Here is a 27,874-nt window from a genome sequence, read left to right on the forward strand (position 1 = left end):
AAAAGAACCTAAATTTGAGGGATATGAACTAGAAGATGATGGAATTTTGCGATTCCATGGAAGGATGTACATTCTTGATAATAGGAATCTCCAAGACACCATCCTTAAGGAAGCCCATAGAGCATTGTATTGTGCACATCCAGGTGTAAAGAAAATGTATGCTGATACAAAAAAACTCTTCTTTTGGGCAGGCATGAAACACGATATTGTTCAATTCGTTGCAAAATGTCTTGAATGTCAGCAAGTGAACGCTGATCATTGTCACCCAGCAGGTCTCCTACAACCTCACAACATTACTATGACCAAATGAGAGATAATTTCTATGGATTTTATTGTCGGGCTACCTCTTACTCCACAAAAGCACAATGCCATTCTGGTTGTGGTGGATAAATTGACAAAAAGAGCCCATTTCATCCCCGTAAGAGATACTTACGAAGTTGTTGACATAGCTCGAGTATTCATAAATGAAATTATTAGATCTCATGGAGTACCGAAGAAGATCATATTAGATAGAGATTCACGATTTACTTCAAGATTTTGGACTTGTATGCAATCAACCTTAGAACTGAACTAAATTTAAGTACAATTTATCATCCTGAGACTGATGGGCAAACAGAAAGGGTGAACCAAGTACTAGAAGATATGCTAAGGATGTACGTTATGGACCAACAATCACACTAGGCAAAATATTTACCTTTAGTTGAATATGCATACAATAATAGTTATCACAATTCAATCGGGATGCCTCCATTTGAAGCATTGTACGATAGACCTTGTAGGACATCGTTGAGTTGGGACAGGTTAGAAGATCGGGTGATAGTGGGACCAGAATTAATTCAAGAAATGGAGGAACAGGTAAAACAAATTAGACAATGGTTGAAAGAGGCACAAGATAGACAAAAGAGTTATGCGGATGTGCATAGAACATATAGGAATTATGAAGTAGGAGATCAGGTTTTCGTCTGCATCAGACCTAATAAAAGCACTATTCGATTCGGAAAAGGGACAAAGTTGTCACCCCGATTTATTGGACCATTTAAAATTCTAGAAAAAGTTGGCCCTATCGCTTATCGTCTTGCACTGACATCCCACTTTCATAAAGTTCATAATGTATTTCATGTATCTGTATTAAGACATTATATAGCTTACAAATCTCATAACCTTCAATGGAAGGAACTGCAGGTATCGGACAAGGGAACCATTTCGGTTGAACCATTACGTATACTAGAACGTAGGGTTCGATAACTCAGGAACCGTCTGGTAGACCAAGTTAAGGTCAAGTGGGACAAATATAGCCTTAGATCGGCTATTTGGGAAGATACAGAGATCATATGTCAAAGATACCCCAACTTGTGTTAATTTTGAAGAACTTTAAGCCATATTTTGTATATATTTACTTTACTTTAAATCAGATACTCAAAACTATTTTGGAATGATCACATATAAAAGTGAATTTTTATGTTACTGAAATATGATATATGTTATCTGCTTAATTCTACTGGTACGTGGATACCAATATGAAATATATTATTTAAATTAACCTTACTGAATTATGGATACCAAGATGAAGTTCAATATTTGATTAACCTTGCTATAAAATCTAAATCATGAATTATGATATGAATTAAGATATCTATAATTTTGTTTCATTTATGCATATCGATATGATTGATGAGATAGAAATAAAAGAATGATTACAATTTCAATATGAAAGCTAATAACATGAGTAGGACATGGCCAAGTATGTTATACTGTAGATAACAACATGTATGAACTATACAGAAACTGTTTATTTTATATATATTGATGCATATGTTATAATGTGTGGACAAGTGTTTACGTTGCAAATAACATCATTACCAAAATGACCACGTGATGACAAAAACTTCAGAACAATTAAGGCTCAATGAGATTTCATGATAGGGTGTTGACCCTAGTCCCACTAGGAGGGGTGGAGGTATTGCCCACCATTTATCCTAAATGCGAATCACGCTCCCCTAAATGTGTGATGATGACTACTGGATGCCTACTAGGAAATCAGGTCGATATAGTCATCGCTATCACCCTCGAGGTGTATGAATGGTTAGATCGGTGTAACTGACGCCATGACATATTCCAGTAGAGGACGGATAGGATGAAGTGAAAACTTCTTGATAAACAGAAATATGTGTATAAATATTTTATTAAAAAGATGAATTGACAGATGATGCTGTTTACAATGGGGTTCCTGGCTTATATATCGCCATGGGCACCCTTTGGGAAAGGACATGATCTCATGATCCTGCCCTTTCGTCTAATTAAACCTAAAAATTAAATAATAACCTAAAATTAACTAATTTTTTACATAACATTGCCTTCCTCTCGAAAGAATGCTTTGTCCTCAAAGCATACGTAACGACAGATGTTGTTGACAAAATGCTTCATTCTCCCAAGAAGCGTCTTTTTCGGGTAAGTTCTTCCACTTGATTGATAAACAGAAATATGTGTATAAATATTTTATTAAAAAGATGAATTGACAGATGCATGAACCCAGCAGTGGATGGATGCGTGAAACCAGCACAGGCGAGAGGTTTCGACCGCTCTGATACCAATGAAGTGAAAACTTCTTGATAAACAGAAATATGTGTATAAATATTTTTTTTAAAAAGATGAACTGACAGATGATGCTGTTTACAATGGGGTTCCTGGCTTATATACTGCCATGGGCACCCTTTGGGAAAGGGCATGATCTTATGATCGTGCCCTTTCGTCTAATTAAACCTAAAAATTAAATAATAACTTAAAATTAACTAATTTTTTACATAACATAGGATGGGAACGAAAGAGATTAGGAAAGATAGGATGATTTTGGAATAGCTTGGGAACCCAACTGAGACAGGGTATAACTATTAAAGTTGAAAACCTATAAATGTTCAAAACATAATTTTTATAGTGTCCTCACATTAAACATAAATTATATTAATCATTAAATAATTACTAATATATTATATAAAAACCTAACTTCGGGACGAAGTTTTCTGAAGGAGTGTATGTAATGACCCATCTACCAGTATAAACGAAATGTGAATTATTAGCATGCAGACGATGCATGCATATGATAGCTACACATGCATGCGTCGCCTACACTGCACTAGTAGTCATATTAAATTATGAAGACATTCTAAGCATAGGATAAATGATGTAATTGTTGAAGATATTAAATAAATATCTAACTCACAAAAAATATATACTAGAATATGTATTTTAGTATGTGTCGTTATCATAATAAGTAACCATAGAACATTATCCAAAGGTTCTAAATTTAAATTACTAAAGTTTTAAAAGGAGTTATATTGTTATAAAAGAAGTAACTTTATACTAAAGGTTAAACATTAAAAGGTATAATATAATAAAATATTAAATAAATATTAATAACAAAAGCACTACGTAAGTGATGAGTGTCAATATAAAACATGACTACCTCTTTAATTCACGGTAAGGAGCCACGTAATAAGACAGGGGGCACACAACCAAGGCAATGAAGGATGAATAAGCGGTGGTTCTAAGAAATAAAATGAGAAGGGAGTAGGACTGAAAAGGGATCTTTTGCTGCTTGGGAGCACAGTATTGAGAGGAGGAAAATTTGTAACAGAAGACAGTGAGGACTGAGCCTTAATTGTCCTTGAAGTTTTTGGGCATGGGGGAACAAATTGCATCAATTGAGAAGCATTTTGGACTGAGTACCTAGGTTGTACCCAGTTTGGCTAGGAGGTTTTGGTCTTTTGGTAGCGGGAGTGAGAACGGGAGTAATTCTGAGGCATCTTCAACCACAATAAACTAGGTAAGTACTCAACAACAAATTAATGAATTTTGATGTTATGAATTCTGGTTAATTTCTTAAAATAGGTTCCATATTTTGTTAAGGGTAAGTATATGAGTAAATTTAGAGTCTTATATTTCCTCCTTGTGCTCAACTTAGGTCTTGCTGCTCTCTTTTTTTTTTAAATTTTCGATTGTATCTATCTTTCCTCTTATGCTAGCTGTTTAGCATCTAGGGGTGTTAAGGATGGTCCCATAGTCCATTGACAACTGGTTGTGCTGTCTAGTCCTATTGATCCATTTCTTGGTCATTTGTTTGACATCAACAAAATTATCTTATCTTATCTGTTAGCATAGATAAACTGTGAATACCCTGTTAACATTCTAGATTTAAAGCATAAGAGTTTAGGTTAAAATTAACATTCTTTTGATTTACAAAACGCCCAAAACCTGCTTTAAATTCATTTTATTCTCACTTTGGAGTGTTGAGAAATCTAGGGCATTAATAGTTAGGTGATTTCTGTTCAATTAGTAACTGATTGTGAGTGCCTTTGACTTCTTTAGATTAGGATCTTCTTTACTTAAGTTATTTTCTTCTTCATCAAACAGTTACCAATGCATGAACATAAATAGACAAGAGACACAGAATGTAGGCTATGAGCCAGGGCCAAAACCTCTCACTCTTTGAGAGGAAAATCCACACAAATTCTTCTTATAGAAATTCCAATTGACAAATACCAAGACCAAGACCCTTGACCTATTAACCACTCCAAGACCAAGACACTAGTTCTCTGTCTTCTGCTCTTTTCTTCTTCTTGACTCCTCTTCCTCTTCGACCTTCTTAACACTGAGATCATCTCCTCAACGAACTGTAGATACACTAGAGATGGCACTGAAACATGTCAATGTAATGTCACCAAAATGTGACCATTGTAGCAGCACCGAAACACTGTGACTCCTTCATAGCACCACACAGTGGTCTCCATAATAGCACCGAGTTGTGGTTTCTTCAAAGGACCGAGCTGTAGTATATATACCTCTATCAAACGGTGTTCCTCTGCTGTAGCACTGAGACCCTTATCTCATGAAACCGAACTTCTGTTTAGCCCAAAAATGATCCTCGCTGTCCCTTGAGTTCCTTCTGCAACTTGTCATCCGAATTTGTCTTCTTTTCTTGGCATTGTAATCTCCTATACAAATCACAGAGATGTCTGAACTTATCTCTGCACTAGGCCACCCGAATTCAGAGATATCTGAACTTGATTACTGCCACTGTCCACCCGAAAATCTCAGAGATGTATTCGAACTTCACTGTGGAAATGCAAAGACCCCAGCCATGTATATATAGTTGTTGATCCATATAAATAAGCCGACCTGTGATCTCGAACCGGTGTGTCTCCAAATAGGTGAGCCGACATGAGTTTGTTACTTCATCTTGAAGCCGACTTGCAGAGGAGAAACAAGTGCTTGTCTTGGAGGGCTATTTGACAATCTTATAGACTAGTATACATTTGTAACATGCCCAAGAAGGGCTCTCCATACATGACATTGACTCTTTTGACTTTAATGACAAATCTTAAGGCTCTCAATGGGAGCCATCTAAAAATAAAATCTCTTGCTCATGAAACCCATGAAGCAAGCATTACAAAATAATTTTATTTTTGTTCTTTTCAAAAATCACAATTACATGTCATTATGAAGACCGAACCTAGTTACACTTTTCAACATGGAGCTCATGCAATATTGCTACAAATCTGATGTTTCTTATGCATAACAGAAATTGGAGAAGTTGCAAGATGAAAACTCTGTTGAGAAGCCATTTGAGCACAAGCCAATCAAGTTCAGGTTCCCTGATCTAGAGCGGAGTGGACAAACTGTGGTTATGATCAAGAACCTGACATTTGAGTATGATGGTAAAGTAAGTAATTATGTCTTTCAATAAATTTATCCATCTACATTGACTGCTATTTTTTTAAATTTGATTTCCTTTTAGATCTCTTCTCATCCTTTGACATCTTGCAATCAGGTCCTATTCAAGAAAGCAAACCTGTTGGTTCAAAGAGGTGAAAAACTTGCTATCATTGGTCCAAATGGATGTGGGAAGACTACGTTGTTGAGTCTGATTATGGGTTATGAAGAGCCTACTCAAGGGCAAGTTCAGCTTGGGGAGCACAATGTTATTCCTAATTATTTTGAGCAAAACCAGGTATTCTTACTGTTTATTTTCTACGTCGTCCGAATTTATTGACAATTTTAATTTCTTTTCCTTTCCAGTTCTTGAACAAGACATGTACGTTTATGTTTATCATCTCACCTTTTTCTGATATCCAGAGACCTACTTTCTTGTTCTTTATACGAGCCCTTTCCTCCTCATATTATTCTCTATTTTATCTGATATATTGGTCATAACTTCAGCTAGTGACCCCGTGTTAATCATTGATGTCTATTACCTCACCTATTTTCCTTATCCAGAAACTTTATTGTTCTCCTCGTTGCATTTCCCTTAATCAGTATGGATAAAGCTAGTTGTTGTAAGTGTGTATTCCGGAACATTCAAGTGGACTTAGAATTTGGCTGTTGACTACTGTTATACATGGCCAGTCCAATTAGAGTTTTTTTTTTTTGGATGTATTAATATATGTGAGTGTTCCCAACATAAAGCTCATATTTTGCCAACATTCCCCATTGGATGATAGAGAAAATGCATGACATTGGCCAATTATGTCAAGTTTTGGCCATGCCTACAAAAATATGAATATCCGTAACATTAATTGATGTCATTCCTGTTACACCATAATTTTTATAGGGTGTTCAAGGACCATTTTCACGACAACTTATAGGATGACACTTATGGAATTTCTATGTACCAGTTGCAGATCAGGGGCATTATCATGTTGTACATGTTTTCCCTTGTGCTACCCTTATGGTTTATCTATCCCTTGGCCAAACATGGGGAAGGTGGCATTTATGGAGGATGACCTGGCACAATCTGTTTGTCATGCCCTTTCACTCTCTCCAGCATGTTTAATGGATCGACCATGTTTGTACAATTGGTGGAGGTTGCTTCAACGGCATATCATGTATCTTTATCTTTTTGTAGGTGCTTTTTATGGTTGATCATTATTGAGGAGATTATTTTATTGTTCACCTATAATCATGATGTTCTAGTCATTGCATGGTGGGATCAAGTCTTATTCTTAGTTGTTGTGTCCTTTGTTGAAAAAACCACCTACAAGATAATAATCCTTGTAGGCATTTCGTTAAACACTTAAACTAAACTCTGATTTCTGACTCCAATAAATATGTAGAAGTAATGCATTAAATTCTCGCACATTCAACAACTATTTATGAGCAGAAATACCAATAACTAAGTCTAAAAATCATTTGCAGTGGAAATGAACAGCAAACAGTCATACCATTTGACCAGTGTTCCACGGGGTCGCGTCCCCCCACCTAGGGGTTGAGTTTCCTAGCTCCCTCGCGCTCCGGGTACTTGGGGACGAGAGGGGGTCGTTTCCCCACACTCCCAAAAAACAGGGTATGCAAGGAAAATTGAAAGGGGTCGTTTCCTCCATTTTTGGGGTTGTTTCCTCCAATTGGGGTTGTTTCCTAGGCGAAAGGGGTCTTAAGGGGTCTTGAGGGGTTGTTTCCCTAGAAAAAATTCGCATTTTTGTTTGTTTGTTTGTTTTATAACTGAAACAAAAAAATCTTATTTTTTAATATTTGTTGACCAACCAGGAAGGGTCTACGTTATGTTCATTCTACATTTCATTTTCTATTTTCTCCTTTGTTGAACTGAACACTACCGCCATCGCCAAGCAGCCTTCTGTCTACTCCTTCATTGAACGGAACATTGTCGCCATCGCTAAGCAGCCTTCTGTCTACTCCTTCGCCATCGCCAAGCAACATTCTGTCTGCTCCTTCGTTGAACAGATTATCTTGAGCAATTATGCTCATTTATCTTTTGATAAGTTCTTATGTCATTTTGACTCTATAAAATTAAAATTTTTGACTCTTGATGTATCAGACTTGACTTTTATAATTTTATTTCAATATTCAGTATCCAATGTTCATAGTTGGAAGTGGAACATCAATATGGTTTAAAGTTTAAAAGTTTAAACATTTATAATTTTATAATTTATTTTCATTGTGCATTGTTAGTAAGTTAGTAGACTAGTAGTTAACTTACATGTATGATGTATGATTATAATTTATATGATAATGATATCAATGATCATGCTTTTCGTCTTAAATTTGTTTCAGTTATATGATTCATCGATTTGTATTTTATATTTATAAGTTTTTAAGACCCTGAAGTCCCCCACGTTTCCTAAAAATTGGTGGGGAGCTTTTGCATAGGCCGCTCCTGCGTATCCCCGCTCTCTCGCTTCCTTGTCCCGAAAACTTGGTGGAACATTGCATTTGACACAATATTTTTGGGCAATGCCCCAGGAAAACCCCTAAAGGGAAAACTAGTTAGAGAGAGGGAGAAATTTTATTTATCAGAGAAAATAACAACAATACAACCTCGAAAAATAGTTCTCATCTACCCTCGAACAACCTTATATTTCGTGCCTCCTCCCTGCAATAAATGTAGCCTAGCTGCCTCGAAAATCACACTGTCCTTGTCTTGAATTCCCTTACAGGCCTTGGAATTTGTGCTGCCTGACTATTGTCTTTACTAATGTACCTGCTGTAATTTGTCCTTCTCTGCTAAACTTCTCCCTTGGCTGTCCTCCTCTTCTCCAAATCTCATGAAAAAGTATTGCCTCTTCACTCCCCCTTCTCCTTTTATAAACTCATTAATTACTAAAACCATTAAATCTTACCACCTCAAGATTAACAGTTGTGACTTAATCTCTCATTGATCACTCAAACTTTATAAAATCACTTTTAGACTTTCTAAAAAGTCACTTTTAGTAATTAAATATAAAAGGTACTTTATCAAATCACTTTACAAAGTTTATCATCTAGAGAGGCAAGCTTCCACATGCTAAGACACCAAGCCAATGTGGAAGTCCTACTAAGTTACACAATCCAACATCCTGTAGCATGTCGGGGTACTTTCTTAGTGATTTTCCTATATATTATTTACTTGTCATTACCATCCCATCATTTTTCCTAGGCATCATCTAGTGTTTCATCACATTTCACTTTTTACATAGATATAATCTGCATTACATCCATATTCCTTCATATTCCCATTTCTAGAGGGCACGAGTCATTTCAAGTGAGGGAACTGTTGTCGCCCAGATTGTACAGGCACTGCAACAACACTTAGGACGGGGGCTGTCACTTTGATATAATCTGCATTACATCCATATTCCATCATATTCCCATTTCTAGAGGGCACATGAGTCATTTCAGGTGAGGGAACTGTTGTCGCCCAGATTGTACAGGCACTGCAACAACACTTAGGACGGGGGCTGTCACTTTGATCCCTGTCCATTCCGTTCTAGCTATCTCCCAACAACAGGCTATGGGGGGTAGTCCCTATGAAATGAGGTGAAGGAAGACAAGTTGGGAACCAACTTGTTTGGGAGACACAGATGAGTGGCCTAGCCACTTGGTTGAAATTGAGCAAGATTATTGATTAGATTTAGATTTTCTATTATGAGACTAGTGCCTTAATGGAGTCACAAATTCTTGCTTTCTATAAATTGGAACCAAATGACCGAATGGACACCCGTTGCTTGAATGCTTGACTAACCTATATGATATGCAAGACCTAGGACCTATGTGAGATGCAGTGATCTTGGTAAATTTTAATTAGATGCCTAGTCTAAATGTAACCTTTTCCCCAACTGTTTTGAGAAACAATTCTCAAAGTAAGTTGTGAAATGGAAGCCAACGGGAAGCAGGCAGTGGCCTGATTAACGATACCTCCCCCTGTGTTCCACTCACCCAGTGCCTTTGGCGCTGTAGAGACTGTGGCTCTGACGACTGCAAGGTCACTGTGTTAACTACTAGGAGAAATTGAATCTCTCAAGCTAGTGTGAAAAGGGTTGCCCTATATCTCTATCAACCTAGCTTATGCTAGGAGGTAAATTATTAATGCAAGCTAGATCTAGGATGCTAAATGCAAGATGATGAGTGAGGTTATCTTGAATTAAGATTGTTTGAGTTTCTTAAGTACTTAAGTTATGATTACTCTTTATGCCAATAGTACTTAACAACAATGGGAAAAACGATCTTAATACAAGATGAGTGCTTAACGATACAAGTGCAAAATTCAACTATAGGTCAATCCACAAGATGCTTAAGTAAATCAACTTATCCACCAATGATTATCAACACAAGATATTATGCCAATTCAAACTTAGAAGCCCAAGATACCTCTATCAACAAGATTAACTTCAAATTTTGAGTGCTAAGTTAGACAACCTTTAAGACCAAGATGAGATAAGCCAATTCCAGATTTATGATAGTCTATATCAATAGTAATAATTCAGAAATTCCAGACTATATTAGTGTTATGACAACAATGAGGAAGACACTTTAAATCATGGAATTTTGCTCAACCATGAAACATAAAAATTTCTAATGACCAACAAATGTAAATTAACTTGTTTAGCCCACTTTATGATGAAACAGTGTTACTTGGGAGCGGGAGCGAAAACGGGAGCGGGAGCGACATTTTCAGAAGCTCCCGGTTTGGGAGCGAATCCCAGAGCGTTTTTTATATAATATATTATTTTTTATATTTTGATACATATATGTCAACAAAAACATGTAGAATAATGAATTAGATATAAAAACATAAAAAAACATAGATTGAACCATATAACAACAATCATTTAGAAGTTATAATCTTCATCAACCACGTCCACAAGTTAGTAACATAGTAACATACAACATATTAAGTCTCATGATTCATCAATCTTAAAGTTTCAAGCTTTCAAAATTCAATATATAACATTTATCATCATTGATCACCAAAGTTGTACTTGTAAGCTAAGTGTAACCATTGCAACAAATAATATCTAACATGAAATGAAATGTTATAAAATGAAATGAAATGAAACAACTTTCAACTTTCATGAAGCATCATATTCAAAATTCATTACTAATGAGTTATAATCGCCAACTTCAAACTTAAATTGTCATATATTGTTTAAAAAATATCATAATAAATATGAAAGAGTCAATAGTTATAAAAACTACTAGGAACTAGAAAAGAGAAGTAAATCTATTATCTATTTCTTATGCTTGGGCCTCTTGCCACCACGAGAAATGTCTAATTTTTTAGTAATGTTGGAAAATCAGGATCTTTGTCATTAATATCACCCTGTAAGCATTAATATCCAGAGGTATCTTTGTCATTACCTCCCTATCTGTATAGGGATCTTTGTCATTAATATCACCCTCTAAGCATTAACATAAGATAGAAAAAGCATAGCATGTCAAGTCAAGTTTTTGTTTGAGTGATGCGTACATTTTTAGGAGGGTCATGATAGAGGAGTTCGACAACCAATGCCACTAACATTAAGGTACATAGAGGGATTGGTGCTCTTGATTAAATACGAGTTCCATACCCTAATACATGACAAAATTCAATGGAAACATTGCAATCCCCCAATCCTAAAATCCTAAAAAACTGATAAGTCTACTGGATTTTGAATGAAATCTAAAATTCTAATTTCTCCATATGAAATCCAATGAGGCCGAAACCACTCTCAAACATCCTGAGTCATTTCATGGTAATGCTAAAAATTTAAGTAAAAGGATGAAAATGAAGATTAAGGAGAATGTCACTTTTACTTTAAGAATTTAACATTACCATGAATATCATATCAATACTAGGGACATAGACTTGATCATTAAGCTGCCCCACTCAAAAATTATTTGTTTCTTTAAAAAAAATTGCATTTCGAACATTACTATAAAAAAAAGAAGCAAAAAAGGGAAAATGCTCCCGAAAGGCAGGGAGCGAAATTTTTTTTAGGGAGCGCGCTCCCGACCCGCTCCCGAGTCGCTCTCGCTTGGAGCGCGGATTGGGAGCGGGATTGAGGGGGGGGGGGGGGGGGCGCTCCCCCACAACACTATGATGAAGTATTCAGTGATATTTCAGATCTGATATATTTATAACAACAGTAAATAGATCACAGATCAACAAACTAATGAGGCCCAAAATAGTGCCCAAGATGTCCAAAGTAAGATTTCACCAAAACTTGAAAAAATTATTTTTTAGGGCTATTTAGTGGATGTGATTCAAAAATTTCAGATCTGATATATTTATTACAGTAGTAAACAAATGACAGATCAACAATTTAGCAATTCCCCAATATATCCAAAAATAGTAAAATTTTGCTGGAAATTGAAAATTGAAATTTTTGGCTCTCTTTAAGTATTTGATTTAGAAAATTTTGCAGGTCTGATTCTGCAATTTACACACAAAATTCCAGCAAACAAAAATTAAGATCTAGGTCGAATCGAAGATGCCCAAGTGGCCAAAACTCATGAAATTAAGATTTTACAATTTTAAGTGATTTTGACCGTTAAATATATGATTTTAGGGTTTAATTGTTGTTGATTTGACTGCTGCAATAAAAAGGTTTAGAGGTCAAACCCTAGGCCCAAGGCCTTGTAAAAACACTTTCCCAAGTGATAAAAATTTTTGGATGAAAATGCCACTTGAAAATCAGAATTTTTGAGCCTCATGGCCTGCAAAACCAACAAGTATTTAGCTTTAAAAAATTTCAGATAAGGGTTTAGGGCAGATTAGGGCAAAAGAGGCCAAGAAAAGGCAAAACAAGGCCAAGGAAAGCCAATTTGTGGGGATAAAAGGGCTGAAATGATAGATTGGGTGTTGAAATGACGAGGAGGCCAAAAACTGAAAACCCGTGTCTTGATTTTTTTTTTTCTCTTGTGGACTTGAATTTTTCTGCCAAATCTTTAGTAAATGTTCCTGCAAAATTTTCTAGAGACTAGATCTTACCCTCAAGGGCTTAGATCTAGCTTTTCTCTCACTTGATTCTTTGATCCAACCTGCAAAAATGAAAATAAAAACACCCAAACCCCAAATATATACAAAATAGATCTAAAACCCCAACCCAAGTTAGAAAAATAATTTACACTTTAAATTACAAACTTATTTTGCAAATTGTACATGGATTTTTAAATAAATTTTGAGAAAATAATTTTTATAGTATTTTTTCTTGAAAGAATGGCTAAAACGCTTGAGAGAAATTATTGCTCACTATAGCCCTAGCGAAGATTTAATCCACCATATAAAAACTAGGAATCCAAGCAAAATGATCCTTGCTCATAGTCTGTGAACTTGGAGACCAAGGATTGAGTACCTGCAAACACTATGTATTATCTCAAAATATATCAAGTAAAGCACCACATAGCAAGCCCGTAGTCAATACATACCACAAATCAATGAACAATAACACCTCGAGTTGCACCCCAAAGTTTTTTATTATAGTAGAAAAAATAGTTCCCAGCAAGACAATAATTTACAAAATGCTTCAACAACAATTCTAGCCGGAGTTCAAGATGACTAGAGACTCAACCGACTCTCTAATTTATAGATAAATCCTCTAAATGGAAAAATAACGACTAAATTCTTTGATCTTTGTCAAAATAATCTTGGTCGTTGATAAACACTTCAAGTTCTTTTAATGTTGGCCCTTGATTTTTTATTTTTGAGGAATTTTCGAATTTATCATTTATTCCATTTTAATTAGCTCAAAATTAATTATTTTGAGTTAATTTCCTCAAAAAATTGACTTTGATAGCCACCAAAGTGCAAGGGTCCAAATTTTCTTGAAAAATACAATATTCCTTTGGTGGAGGACTTTTAAAAATTGACTCTTTTAAGACCCACGAATTTTTCCATTTGGAGAATTTATTTCCTAAGACAATTTAACTTGACTCTAATTAATTAATTTTCTGGTTTAAGATTTAATTTAATTTTGCCAAAAAATTAATTAATTTAGACATGAGGGGATTAATTATTTTTCTAACCCTCTAATACATAGGATTTTCCATTTACAAGACTCAAAGAGAGAATACACATTTGTCTTAGACCCTCAAGACACATAACTCATCTGTGACACACTATGATCTAGTAAACCAAGTGATTTGTAATAAAATAACTAAGCCAATTAGCTTAAATTATTCCCAAACCACTTTTACATCAGACTCGACTAAAAGCTCTAGGACTCGCCTAATAATCTGAAAATAAATTTCACCTTAGCTTTGGGGGTTTAAGCTGGAGGGAAAAAACTCTCCTGATTAGCCGTGTCGAAAAACACAAGTAATCGGTGAGGTTAAAAAACCTCCTAGGATGGAATTCGTCATCAAATTATAGGCTTACTTAGCTTGTTACATATACTTATGGTTTTACTAAGATAATTTACAATATATAGTTTGTAGAATGAGATGACCATGACACATGGATTGCTGATATGTGATCCGATCCTTGCTGAAAAAGTTGGTACTTCCGCTTCCTTGGAACTTTGACAATTTGAGTGCTACAAGAATGAAACTATGGTCAAAACCCTTCCTTCTTCCAAGTCACCCAATAATTCATGCCAAAAATGCCCAAGAAAAACATGCATAAGCACCCGATTACACAATGAAAAACATACTTTTTGGGTTGGATTGCCACCTTCTAACATACTCTCTCGACAAATGGGTGAGGGGACATCTGACTGATGTAGGGAGCGGAGATAAAATGGCACAATATATCAGCTACATCAGTGGCTGTCAGGGGCAACCAGTTGCCGACTGAAGAGATATATAGGAGAAAAATTCTCCTATGGGGTCACCCATTTTCGGTGGGTAGCAGTCTCTACATATTCTTTCATATAAATCTTTTCTATCTCTCCCTTAAAAGCATCATTTATGTTAAACATTGCCTCCAAAGGCACTAACCTTGCTGGAATCTTATTCGTGGGAAATTGTTCCACTATGTCTATATCATTTTTAGCAAACTCTTAGAAACATTGCATGAATATAAGAATATGTGCATCATCATCAAATACTTGTTAATTATCCACATTGTCTGGTATGAATGGTCTATGTTGCCGTAAAATCCAGCAAGCCTTGTAGAGGGGTACCCTACAAGGCGATCACTAGACTAAGTAACAACAATAAGGTAGTAGCCCACTGTCACCACAACTACTACCCCTTGCTCTTTATGGATTTTCATCAATGGGAGGAGTCTCGGTATAGAGGTCACCTACAAGAGACATTCTAGGCTTAAAGGTATAAGGTGACACAAAAGGCTTCTAAGGGATGACATAACTTAGGTACAAGGCTCAAGCAATGAAGAAGAGACAATATCACTTCGCTTAGAGAGGCCAAACTAAGGCATGCTAGACCTAGGGTTTGAGTAATAGAGTGGAAAATTGAATGAGCCAAAGTCAAGGTACCAAGAAAAGGTTTCCAACAATATATTCTAGCAAGACAATGGCACATGAAACCTTCAAGACACCATCAAGTTGAAGCTTAACCAAACCAGGGTTTCTCCTAGGGAAAGGTAATTAGGGCAAGATAAATTATGGAGAAAAATGGATGAATTGACCACCAAGGAGGATGATTTTGAGGCAACCTAAAAATCCTTCTTGTTGAATCATTCCACACCTAAAAATTCCTCTTCCAAGCAATTTTGCTACAAGCCCTAATTGAGTTGCTTATCTTTAAGAGGGTCGAATTTAAGAAGAGAGAGAAGACAAAATTCAATTTATGGATAAAAATTGACTTGATCACCAACTAGATAAGGGAAGTGCCTAGTCATTGGGTTGATGGAGTCTATGGATGCTTAAGATATGCTAATCCTTGCAAAGGAATGAGGATATTTTGATGCCCTAGAAACAAAACCCTAATTGTTACCTTTGTGAGGGATCAATATTCATTTGGGGGAGATAATTAAAAGATTCACCAAGGGGATTGTCATTCACATATTATACATGAGTAATGTATGCAATGATGAGATCTATCTTCTATACAATTTATCTTCAATAACAATGGTGCAATAGAAAAGCCCTAGATCATCAATACATTCCATACACTAGACATAAAATCAGAAATTTATCAATAATAAAGCTCACTAACAAGAAAACATGCATGTACAATCCTTTCAGTGATCCAAGATAACTTCTCCAAAGATAGGAATATAGCTCCAATAGATAAAATGCTCCATAGTGTTGAAAAGTATTGTAGCTTCAGTCGACATTTTTCATCAAATACACAAAGAAGAAATTAATTATTGGTCAGCTCAAGTCGGCCCAAACAAGCCCTTCAAGTCAACTCCTTGAAAAGTCATCAAGTTGACCATGTTACTACTCAAACTAGCAGGAGTCTTAGTGTTGAGAAATCTAGGGCATCGAGATTAGCTAATTTCTCATAGTTAGATAACTGCTTGTGAATGATTTTTACTTCTTGAGTAGGATCTTTTTTTACTTATGTATTATAATGTTATTCTTCATCAAACAACTACCAAGCATAAACCATAAAGATACGAGACATAGAATATAGGCTATCAACCAGAGCCAAAACCTCTCACTCCTGAGAAGAAAACCCAAATAAATTCTCTTCTTATAGAGATTCCTATTGATTTGGGGTAGCATCGGATGTGCTCTAGCCACGAAATTTGGTGGAGAGGTTGGGACACATGAGATCTCCAATATCCAGAAAGGGTTTGGGCAGATTCTAAACAGATCAAGAGATATTAAAATAATTAATATTTTTAATGGAGTCCCTAAGTCTAAACTTAGGGAAAATAAAATATTAATGTGTATTAATATGAATCTGTGTTAGAATGGTACAAAAGACATGGATCAAGCCAAATTTAATCTTAGCCATTGATTAGGGACTTAATCTCGGCTGTTGATATGTCAATGAGAAAAGTATAAGAGGAGGCTTGAGGGTCACTTGGAGAATACACCAGAGTGATCAATCATTCTATTCTCTAGAGCGGGGTTTGCTAAGAGAGATAGAATTAGTGATCGGGAGAGCAACTGAGGAGCATTGAGTACAGAGAGACAGAGAGGCAGAGATAGTGCCGGGTTAGCAGTAGAGCAGCCAGAGAGAGACGCAGGAGTAGCCAGTGCTTATGCAAGGCCACGCAGAGGCAACTAAGTGCTGCGTAGAGCACCAGAGGGGCCAGCGTAGCTGACGCAGGGCCTCCTGGGGCTGACGCAGGCCAAGATAGGCTGACACAGTGCCAACGTTGGGGTAGGAGAGGCTGACACAGTCCAGATTGGGCAGACGCTGGGGTTTCTGGGGTAGATTGGTGCTGAGTAGATGCCGGAAGGATTATCTGGGGTTTCAGCCAATAGATTTGTTAGAAACTGAGAGGTATTACTGCATAGAAATTCTCTGTTGGGTAGGCCAGTTTCAACACCCAGATTGTACTTTGATATTGCTTAATAAGAAAACCCTCAGATAGCTGCACCGGTTTTCCCACATTGGGTTTTTCGGGGACATTAGTCCAAAAATAATGGTGTCATGTGGTGTGTTTGTTCTTGTTTCTTTTAGTTGTTGATCTGTAATATGTTGAGCATGCACTAGTGTTTATTTTCAGTGTTTACATTGTAAATAACTTGTTAAGGAAGATAACAAGTAGGTAGGAATAAATCAGATAAAGTGGATGGAGGGTTTCTAATTAAGTAAACTTAGAAACTTCAATATTTCCAATTGACGAATACCAAAACCAAAACCCTTGCCCTATTTGCCACTCCAAGACCAAGACACAAACAATCCTTCTGCTCCTTTCTTCTTCTCGGTTACTCTTCAACTTTGGCTTTCTGCTTCAGACCTGCACCTTATTTCGACCTCCTTGGAAACCCTAGTTGCAACACTCATGAGAGAGATATATGGTGATCCAATCCCTTAACCTTCTTCGCTTGGACTGTATAGCTATCTTCTCCAACTCGGCTAGCTGATTTGACTTCACAAGTAATATTGCAGACCTTGGTTCTTCTTGGTTTCTTTTTGCAACATATGCTGCCTCCTTTCTTCGCACGTGTGACAAGAAATAACCCTAACAAAGTCCCAAATCACTCCAAAAGACTTTGCTGTTCCTTTTCCTTACTTCGTTGGTTGTAGGACCATCTTCGTTGACCTTTTTCGCACTTCTGTTTTAGACCTATGCTTCATCAAAATTCTGTGATTTGAACTGGGGCCGAGTTGCCTATTTATAGTGGTTTCCCCCTCAAATTAGCTGACTTGAAAAGGGTGAGCCGACATGTGTGTTGGAGGAGTTTATTAATTCTGTCTTGAAGTCGACATGCTAGGAGATGCTTGTGCTTGTCTTGGAGGGTCTTTTGATTCCTTTAATGACTTATACAAATGTGTAACTTGCCCAAGAAGGCTCCTTCATACATGACATAGACTTAAATTGACTTTTATGACAAATCCTAAAGGCTCACAATGGGAGCCATCACTAAAATAAAATTCCTTGCTCATGAAATCCACGAGACAAGCATAATAATAATTTTATTTTTCTTCTTTTCATCAAATTACATTAAATCACAATTACACATGTCATTATGAAGACTGAACCTAGTTACACTTTCCAACACCCCCTCTTAACTAGGGAGTTATTCATAATGGTACTTGGTCATTCTCAATCTAAAGAATTTCTCATAAGAAGAGTCAAATTGGTAACCCATCTCTGTAGCATCGTATCAACCAACATTGTCACATAGCAAGGCCTTGACTAAGAACTCTATCTATCCACGAGATCTAAGCACAATGCTAGTGAGACCAATGATGTATAAACACCCTCATCATTGTCTCTCTCAGAACATGCCAAACCCGGGTTCTCAGGGTGTGTTCCACTAGGACTATTCTTATCTTGGATTCCCAGTCCTCACATATATCGGTCCTCTACGACTACTCTTATCTTGGATGCACTAACTCATCCTCAAAGAGTATTGGATGTCAGATGTTTACTCAATCCTCCATTCTGTCTTCCTATGTGAAGATAAGAATGATGTGTCTACCTCTCCCTCTTAATTAGGGAGGACATATCTATTCCAATAAAGGAATGTACTCATTCCTACGGAAGGAATGTACTCATTCTTATGGAAGCAATGTACCTAAGCTCCCTCTTGGCTTAGGAATTTTGCTTCCAATTTTCTACCAAGTAAGAAACTTGTTTTTCAGGCTCCCTCTTAATTAGGGACCTACAACAGCTCCTCAGGTGGAGATGATGGGACAACCAACTGCTTGAAGAACTGCTCTTCACGATGTCATGAACTTCTTTTCGTTATCTAGGAGTCTTCATGTTTGGGACTTCTTCATGGGCACAGACCATCCATCACTTTCGTCCATGAGTTAGTCATGTCATCGTCGGAAAGTAATCCATTAGTCCATATCTGTCCTTCCTTCATGCCATATTTCCTTAAGGATCTTTCATCCTACTACATGGGCATCGGTGGTGGAAGACATCCATAGATCTTCCCTCGGGAAACCTGCATAAGCCCATCCAGATATTTGTTTAAAAATAAGAAATGAACACTTAAATCAAAATTACCTTTGTGATGGTCTTTCATCATGACATCTTCTAGTTTGTATCAGCATCTTGCATATGTTGATTTTGGTTAGCATTGGATGTGCTCTAGCTCCGAAATTTTGTGGAGGGGCTAGAACACATGAGATCTCCAGAACCCAGAAATCGTTTGGAGAAATTCCACCCGGATGAAAAGTTATTAAAATAATTAATATTTTTAATGGGTTCCTAAGTCTAAATGTAGGAAAATAAAAATATTAATGGGTATTAATAAAAATATGGGTGAGAAGCTTCTAAGAGACGAGGATCAAGTCTGTTTTAATCTTTAGCCGTTGATTAGGGACTTAATCTCGACCGTTGATTCATCAACTGGAAAAGTATAAGAAGAGGCTTGAGGGTCAGTTGGAGATACACCAAGAGATCAAAGAGTTCGATTTTTCTGGGGCGTGGTTTGCTGAGAAAATCGAGGTAGTGATCTGAGTTGTAGTGAGGGGGAGTTCGATAGAGGGACTTCAGTCCAAGGCCGAGAATACTTAGCAGAGAGGCAAAGCAACAGGAGGAGAGACAACGTAGTTCCAGAGAGGGTGACGCAGAAGCTAGAGGGGCTGACACAGTCCCTTAGAGGCAGCGTTGGGGTTTTCTGTGGCGCAAAGAGAGCAACAGTTCAACATATCGACTTCTGAGCAAGGGAGGTTCACTGGAAGGGTGACGCAGCTCCTAGAGGAGGTGACGCAGTTTCAGTGCAAAGCTTGGAGCAGCCATCCCTGCCCAGCACTGGGAAAAACATTATCATCTGTGGGGTTTGATCATCTAGTTGCTGGAATTGTCAAAATATCTCTCTGGATAGAGGTACTTTTGCCAGGTTTATTCTCTATTGTGTGAGCCGGATTTGGCAACCTAGTTGTATTCAGAAATCTGTGTAATAATACAAACCCTCTATATGCTGCACCGGTTTTCCTGAAGTGGGTTTTTCCGGGGACGGTTGTCCAAAAATAATGGTGTCCCTTGTGTGATTGTCTCAGTTTATTTCAGTTCATGATCTGTATGTATGTGTAGGTTGCAATAGTATTTTCATCGTTGTTTAAGTAATTAAATAACTTGTTGAATGTAAAGAACAAGTAGGAGATGATAAACCAGTGATTGCAGTAGGATTTTTGATGTGTAGATTTAGAAATTTTCACATGGTATCAGAGCATTGCAGATCATATGAGACTGAAGACACCAGTCGAGAAATCCAGAGAATTTTCTGTAGAGGAGCCATTGTCGCTAGTGACAGTGCTGTTTTAGAGGCAAAGGAGCCACTGCAAGAGTGATGCAGAGCCAGATGAGTGATGCAGAGGCTCACACAGTGCCTGCGTCAACATTTCGAGCCTGCAAAGGGTGGTGCAAAGCCAGAGAGGAGCCCACGCAGTGACTGTGTCATCTCTCTGGGCCAATGCAGAGCCTGAAAGGTTCGAATCAGACTGTTGTCAAGGCTGGAGGAGCAGTGTAGATTCAATTTGAGGAGCTGGTGGGACGTTGTTTCTATTGGTGCAGAACAGTGTCTATGGAGATAGAGCCGAGGTAGAGGGAGTCACTGCCTTGACAGATTTCTAGCCAAAGAAATCTAGATCTAGGTTGCAACAGCAAAGGAGGATTTGAGAGGAAGTGATTTGACAGTTAGAGGGAGGATTTCCGTGAAGGAAATCAGGACTCAGAGGGAGTCTAGGGGAGCTTGTTCCTTAGAGGGTTTCTTGTCCCAAAGAAATACAAATCCAAGTCTTGCTAGATTGTCAATAGGAGAGGGAGAACAGAACTGGTCATATTATTGCGCAGAGATGACAGTGAATGGGTTGAGGGATCATGATAGATTGGATGGAGCATCCAATTTTGTCATCTGTAAGGCCAGGATCCTGGCAATCCTAGACAAACATCACATCAAGGACTATGCCTTGAATGTAGTTGCTATGCCAGTCGACGTTGATCCGTTGAAGAAGTACGAGGAGGCCCAGGCTAAGGCCAAATGCATAATCCTAGACGGGGTCAAAGATCATGTAGTACCACACATTGCTGAGAAGGACACAATAAGGGAGATGTGGGAGGTACTGACCACCTTGTACCAGGGCTCTTCCGTCCAACGGAAGATGCTATTAGAAAATCAGCTGAGACAATACCAGATGCATAAGGGAGAGGAGATTGATCCCTTCCTTCTCAGGTTACAAGGGATTCATGACCAGTTGACTTCCGTGGGGTCTACACCAGATCTAGAGTTCATGGTCAGGACTGCCCTAAATGCAGTCACCGAGGATTGGGAGTCCAAAGTATCTTGGGCAGAGCGACTCTCCCCAGTTGGGAGGAGATGTGGGCAGCGCTTCGACAAGAAGAGCTCAGGAGGTTGACCAAGACAGGGAGTACCAGCAAGGGGGGCGGGTCAAGGAGGAGGAGGAGGATGCAACTCTCGCATCATCGGGGCAACAAGGGCAACAAAAGAGAAAGAAGGACATAACCAAGGTCAGATGCTTCAACTGTGGGGAATTGGGACATTATGCCACTAAGTGCCCTCGGAAGAACGACAAGGGGGAGGCTTTTGACTCAAGGGTTGCTCCAACAAAAGCTGACAACGAAAGCGAGGATGACGATTGCGCCATGAGTGCTCATGCACCTCTGGAGAAGAGGTGGGGCGACATCGAGTTGTAGTTGAGAGGACTATATGGGGGCAGGATCCTTGAGGTGCTCAAACTCTTGGATCACATATGGCTACGAGAGCCCTTAACGATAGTAGAAAAATGACGGGCGTCAGTTGGAGCGAGGTGTGATGGAGCGACAGTGGTAGAACTAGAGTGCCAAAGTCTGAGGCAGCACATTGGATGTTGTAGCAGTGCAAGAGGCACAAAGCAGTTTGCAACAACGCAATAGCAACAAAGGAGCAAAACAGATTAGCAACAGAGGTAGCTTCAGCATCGTGAGGCGTCCATACTGACCACCATGTCAGTGTATGGGTGAGTTTTCAGTTACTTACTTCTCAACAACTTTGTTGTAGTGCAACAGTTAGCAGTGGCAGTGCGATGGGCAACATGAGGCAACATTTTGAGAGGGAGGTGCAGTACAGATGTAGTAGTGACAATGGCGGTATCATGGGCAGCGATACAGGATGCAGTAGTGCAGTGGATGAAGGGCAACAAGCCAAGCTTCAGCAAAATAGAGGACCAATGCCGTGGATCAGTGTAGTACTTCTGTTGAGAAGTATTGCTAGAGCACATTCCTTGCTAAGAGGGAGTGTGGATTTTGGGTGGCATCGGATGTGCTCTAGCTCCGAAATTTTGTGGAGGGGCTAGAACACATGAGATCTCTAGAACCCAGAAATCGTTTGGAGAAATTCCACCCGGATGAGGAGTTATTAAAATATTTAATATTTTTAATGGGTTCCTAAGTCTAAACTTAGGAAAATAAAAATATTAATATGTATTAATAAAAATACGGGTGAGAAGCTTCTAAGGGACGAGGATCAAGTCTATTTTAATCTTAGCTGTTGATTAGGGACTTAATCTCGGTCGTTGATTCATCAACAAGAAAAGTATAAGAGGAGGCTTGAGGGTCAGTTGGAGATACACCAAGGGATCAAAGAGTTCAATTTTTCTGGGGTGGGGTGTGGTTTGCTGAGAAAATTGAGCTAGTGATCTGAGTTGCAGTGAGAGGGGAAGTTCAACAGAGGGACTTTAATCCAAGGGCGAGAATACATAGTAGAGAGGCAGAGCAACAACAGGAGAGACAACGCAGCTCCAGAGAGGGTGACGCAGAAGCTAGAGGGGCTGACATAGTCCCTTAGAGGCAATGTTGGGGTTTTCTGTGGGGCAGAGAGAGCAACAGTTCAACATATCGACTTCTGAGCAAGGGAGGCTCACTGGAAGGGTGACATAGCTCCTAGAGGAGGTGACGCAGTTCCAGCGCAAAGCTTGGAGCAGCCATCGCTGCCCAACACTGGGAACAACATTGTCATCTGTGGGGTTTGATCATCCAGTTGCTGGAATTGTCAAAATATCTGTCTCCGGATAGAGGTACTTCTGCCAGGTTTATTCTCTGTTGGGTGAGCTGGATTTGGCACCCTAGTTGTATTCAGAAATCTGCTTAATAATACAAACCCTCTATATGCTGCACCGGTTTTCCCGAATTGGGTTTTTCTGGGGACGATTGTCCAAAAATAACGGTGTCCCTTGTGTGATTGTCTCAGTTTATTTCAGTTCATGATCTATATGTATGTGTAGGCTGCAATAGTGTTTTCATCGCTGTTTAAGTAATTAAATAACTTGTTGAATGTAAAGAACAAGTAGGAGATGATAAACCAATGATTGTAGTAGGATTTATGATGTGTAGATTCAGAAATTTTCACATGGTATCAGAGCATTACAAATCATAGGAGACTAAAGACACCAGCCGAGAAATCCAGAGAATTTGCTGCAGAGAAGTAGCTGTCTCGAGTGGTAGTGTTGTTTTAGAGGCAAAGGAGCAGTTGCAGGAGTGACGCAGAGGCTCACGTAGTGCCTGCGTTAGCATTTCGAGTTTGCAGAGGGTGACGCAGAGCCAGCGAGGAGCCCACGCAAGCCCACACAAGCCCACGCAGTGACTGTGTTAGCTCTCTGGGCCAGCGCAGAGCCTGAAAGGTTTGAATCAGACTGTTGCCAGGGTTGGAGGAGTAGTGCAGATTCAATTTGAGGAGCTGGTGGTACGTTGTTTCTGTTGGTGCAGAGTAGTGTATGTGGAGACAGAGCCCAGGTAGAGGGAGTCACTGCCTTGACAAATTTCTAGCTAAAGAAATCTAGATCCGGGTTGCAGCAGCAAAGGAGGATTGGAGAGGAAGTGATTCGACAGTTGGCGGGAGGCTTTCTGTGAAGGAAATAAGGTTTTAGAGGGAGTCTAGAGGAGCTTGTTCCTTAAAGGGTTTCTTGCGCCAAAGAAATCTAGATCCAAGTCTTGCTAGATTGTCAGCAGGAGTGGGAGAAGAGAACTAGTCATATTATTGAGCAGAGATGGCAGTGAATGGGTTGAGGGATCAGGATAGATTGGATGGAGTATCCAATTTTGTCATCTGGAAGGGCATGATCCTGGCAGTCCTAGACAAACATCGCATCAAGGACTATGCCTTGAAGGTAGTTGCTGTGCCGGTCGACGCTAATCTGTTGAAGTATGAGGAGGCCCAGGCTAAGGCCAAATGCATGATCGTTGACGGGGTCAAAGATCATGTAGTACCACACATTGCTGAGAAGGACACAACAAGGGAGATGTGGGAGGCACTGACCACCTTGTACTAGGGCTCTTCCGTCCAACGGAAGATGCTATTAGAAAATCAGCTGAGACAGTATCAGATGCAGAAGGGAGAGGAGATCGATCCCTTCCTTCTCAGGTTACAAGGGATTCACAACCAATTGACTTCCGTGAGGTCTACACTAGATCCTGAGTTCATGGTCAGGACTGCCCTAAATGCAGTCACCGAGGACTGAGAGACCTTTGTCCAAAGTATCTTGGGCAAAGCGACTCTCCCCAGTTGGGAGGAGATGTGGGTAGCTCTTCGACAAGAAGAGCTCAGGAGGTTGACCATGACAGAGAGTAGTGGCAAGGGAGCCCGGGTCAAGAAGGAGGAGGAGGATGCAACTCTTGCATCATCGGGACAACAAAGGCAACAGAAGAGAAAGAAGAAGGACATAACCAAGGTCATATGCTTCAACTGTGGGGAACTGGGACTTTCTGCCACTCAGTGCCCCTTGAAGAAGGGCAAGGGGGAGGCTTCTGACTCAAGGGTTTCTCCAGCAAAAGCAGACAAGGAAAGCAAGGATGACGATTGCGCCATGAGTGCTCATGCACCTCTAGAGAAGAGGTGGGGCGACATCGAGTTGTATTCGAGAGGACTACACGGGGGCAAGATCCTTGAGGTTCCCAAACTCTTGGATCACATACCGCTATGGGAGCCATTAATGACAGTAGAAAAATGACGGGTGTCGGTTGGAGCGACGTGTGATGGAGCGACCGTGGTAGAGCTAGAGTGCCAAAGTCTGAGGCAGCGTAGTGGATGTTGTAGCAGTGCGAGAGGCACAAAGTAGTTTGCAGCAACGCAATAGCAACAGAGGGGCAGAACATATTAGCATCAAAGGTAGCTTTAGCATCATGAGGCATCCATACTGACCAGCATGTCAGTGTATGGGTGAGTTTTCAGTTGCTTCTCAGCAACTGAGTTGCAGTGCAACAATTAGCAGTGGCAGTGCTATGGGCAGCATGAGGCAACATTTTGAGAGGGAGCTGCAGTACAAATGTAGCAGTGACAGTGGCAGTATCATGGGTAGCAGTACAGGATGCAGTAGTGTAGTGGATGAAGGGCAGCAGGCCAAGCATCAACAGCACAGAGGACCGATGCTGTGGATCAGTGTAGTACTTCTGTTGAGAAGTATTGCTAAAGCACATTCCTCACTAAGAGGGAGTGTTGATTTTGGGTAGCATTGGATGTGCTCTAGCTCCAAAATTTTGTGGAGGGGCTAGAACACATGAGATCTCGAGAACCCAGAAATCGTTTGGAGAAATTCCACCCGGATGAGGAGTTATTAAAATAATTAATATTTTTAATGGGTTCCTAAGTCTAAACTTAGGAAAATAAAAATATTAATGGGTATTAATAAAAATATGGGTGAGAAGCTTCTCAGAGACGAGGATCAAGTCTGTTTTAATCTTAGCCGTTGATTCGAGACTTAATCTCGGCCATTGATTCATCAACTGATCCAGGTGGATATTGGTGGCCACTTGCCAAGTCCACCTGGACCCCCACCATTGTTTCTCTCAGCATTTTCAGTTTCCTTAATTGTAGCATAACTTACTATTTTTAGCAGTTTTTCGGGTCCTGAACTTCTGGAGTCGTTTTGAGGCCCTAAACGACGTTTTTTGAGGCCCTTCCCAAAGTGGTAGTGCTCGGATAGATCTTTCTGACGAGCTATTGTACGCGTCAAACGGAGATCGTATGCCAAAGCTACGACCCCGGGAAGTTGATGTACCAATTTACCCAAACGGGGCCCACAGTTTGGCGTTTCATCTCCTAGGGTTAGGTTTTGGAATGTTAAGGGTTTTCCATTGTTTCACAACAATAAATAGGCCTTCGAGCCTCATTGTAACACAGTTCAGAGGCATGTAGCCACCACATCTCTTCTCAGAGATAAGCTACCATCGCCCTAGCTGGTTTCTTTCCATTTCTGGTTGTAAGCATATTTCAGTATTTTCCATTAATGAAATGAAGTATTATTTCCGCTGCATCTTTGTGTATATGGTTATCTCTGTAATTTGTTGCGTTCTTGTTTAAATCCGGATCAGTGGTATCAGAGCGGTCTGCTTTTTCTCTGTTTTTCTTTGCATGTCCCCAACAAGGTCGGGATATAAGGAGTTAGGGCTTGAACTGGTCGAACCTTTGCAAGACCAGCCTAGCAAATCCCGACGGCCTCCCATGGCGGATGAGAAGAAAGACGAGGGGGCAGGAGATCCCATCAAAATCTTGCTCGAAGAAGCCCTCGAGCGACAACGGAACGCGATGATGGACAACTTTGCCCAGATCCTTCAGCGGCTACCCAGAAGCGACACATCGGCTTCCAGCAGCTACTCTGAAAACGCCATGCCCTTTAAGGTACAAGTTAATTTTGAAATCCCCATATTCGAGGGTCAGATAGACGCAGATGCCGTAGATAAATGGTTAAATCTGCTAGAGGGTTATTTTTCTGTTCATGAATTTTCGAGTCGGGAAAAGATTGTTTTCGCTCTTCTCAAAGCAGCCCCCCACGTCAAGGACTGGTGGGAAACCTACTGCGAGCAGAGGGATGAAAGTACTGGCTCACTATTTTCAGCCGCACCCACCTGGAATTCATTCCGGGATGCCATCAAGGAGTAGTACTACCCTGTCGGAAGCTATGAGGATGAATACATAAAGTGGACCACGCTGCGGCAAGGAAGGGACCAAGACGTGCCGGAATTCACCAATCTTTTCCATACCCTTCGCACAAAGTTGGGTATCAAAGATTCGGAGCAACATTTGATACTCAAATACCGTGGCTGCTTGCACAAGTACATCCAGGAAGAAATACAATTCCTGAACATCTCCTCGCTCGGCGCAGCATACCGATATGCCGTCAAGGTCGAGCAGAAGTTTAAACAAAAGAAGCGAGACTTTGGATCTGCGAATCCAAAGCAGGGGAAAGGTGCCCCTAAACCACAGAACAAGGGACAAAGCCAAGGCGGGATAGCCCAAGACAACCCGCCGAAGCTGCAAGCAAAGAACAGCGCCGCGAAGCCGAAAAAGGACACTGAAAAATGGTGTGAGTTCCATAAGAGCTCCACTCACAACACAAGTGAGTGTCGGGCCAAGCAGTCACTGGTGGCTGAGCTAAAGGTTTCAGAATCAGATGCATGTTCCGACTCTGAGTCAAAACCCGATAAGGGGAATGACAAAGGGAAGCAGATCATTGATGCGGATTCCAACGCCACTGTTGCTACCGCCAAGATCCAGAAAAATGAACCTGAAGATCCAGAGGAGGAGGAGCGTCTCTTCCACTCCCAGATGTGGGTAAAGGGCTCCCCGATACAGTTCATTGTTGATAGCGGGAGTCA

At 39.6% G+C, this 27,874-nt stretch overlaps 1 protein-coding gene across 1 annotated transcript in view; it reads left to right on the forward strand.

Annotated features, from left to right (window-relative positions):
• LOC149163645 (ABC transporter F family member 5-like) overlaps positions 1-27,874 on the forward strand; it is a 300,745-nt gene that overhangs the window by 49,598 nt on the left and 223,273 nt on the right. The window contains exons 3-4 of the mRNA XM_089431793.1: positions 5,576-5,716; positions 5,825-6,004. Of these exons, the coding sequence (XP_089287919.1) occupies positions 5,576-5,716; positions 5,825-6,004 (321 nt within the window). The remainder of the gene's footprint in view (positions 1-5,575; positions 5,717-5,824; positions 6,005-27,874) is intronic.

Source organism: Pinus tabuliformis, chromosome 5_1, assembly GCF_031772625.1.
Source record: "Pinus tabuliformis cultivar Carrire ecotype Pingquan chromosome 5_1, CPIR1, whole genome shotgun sequence".
Taxonomy (NCBI): domain Eukaryota; kingdom Viridiplantae; phylum Streptophyta; class Pinopsida; order Pinales; family Pinaceae; genus Pinus; species Pinus tabuliformis.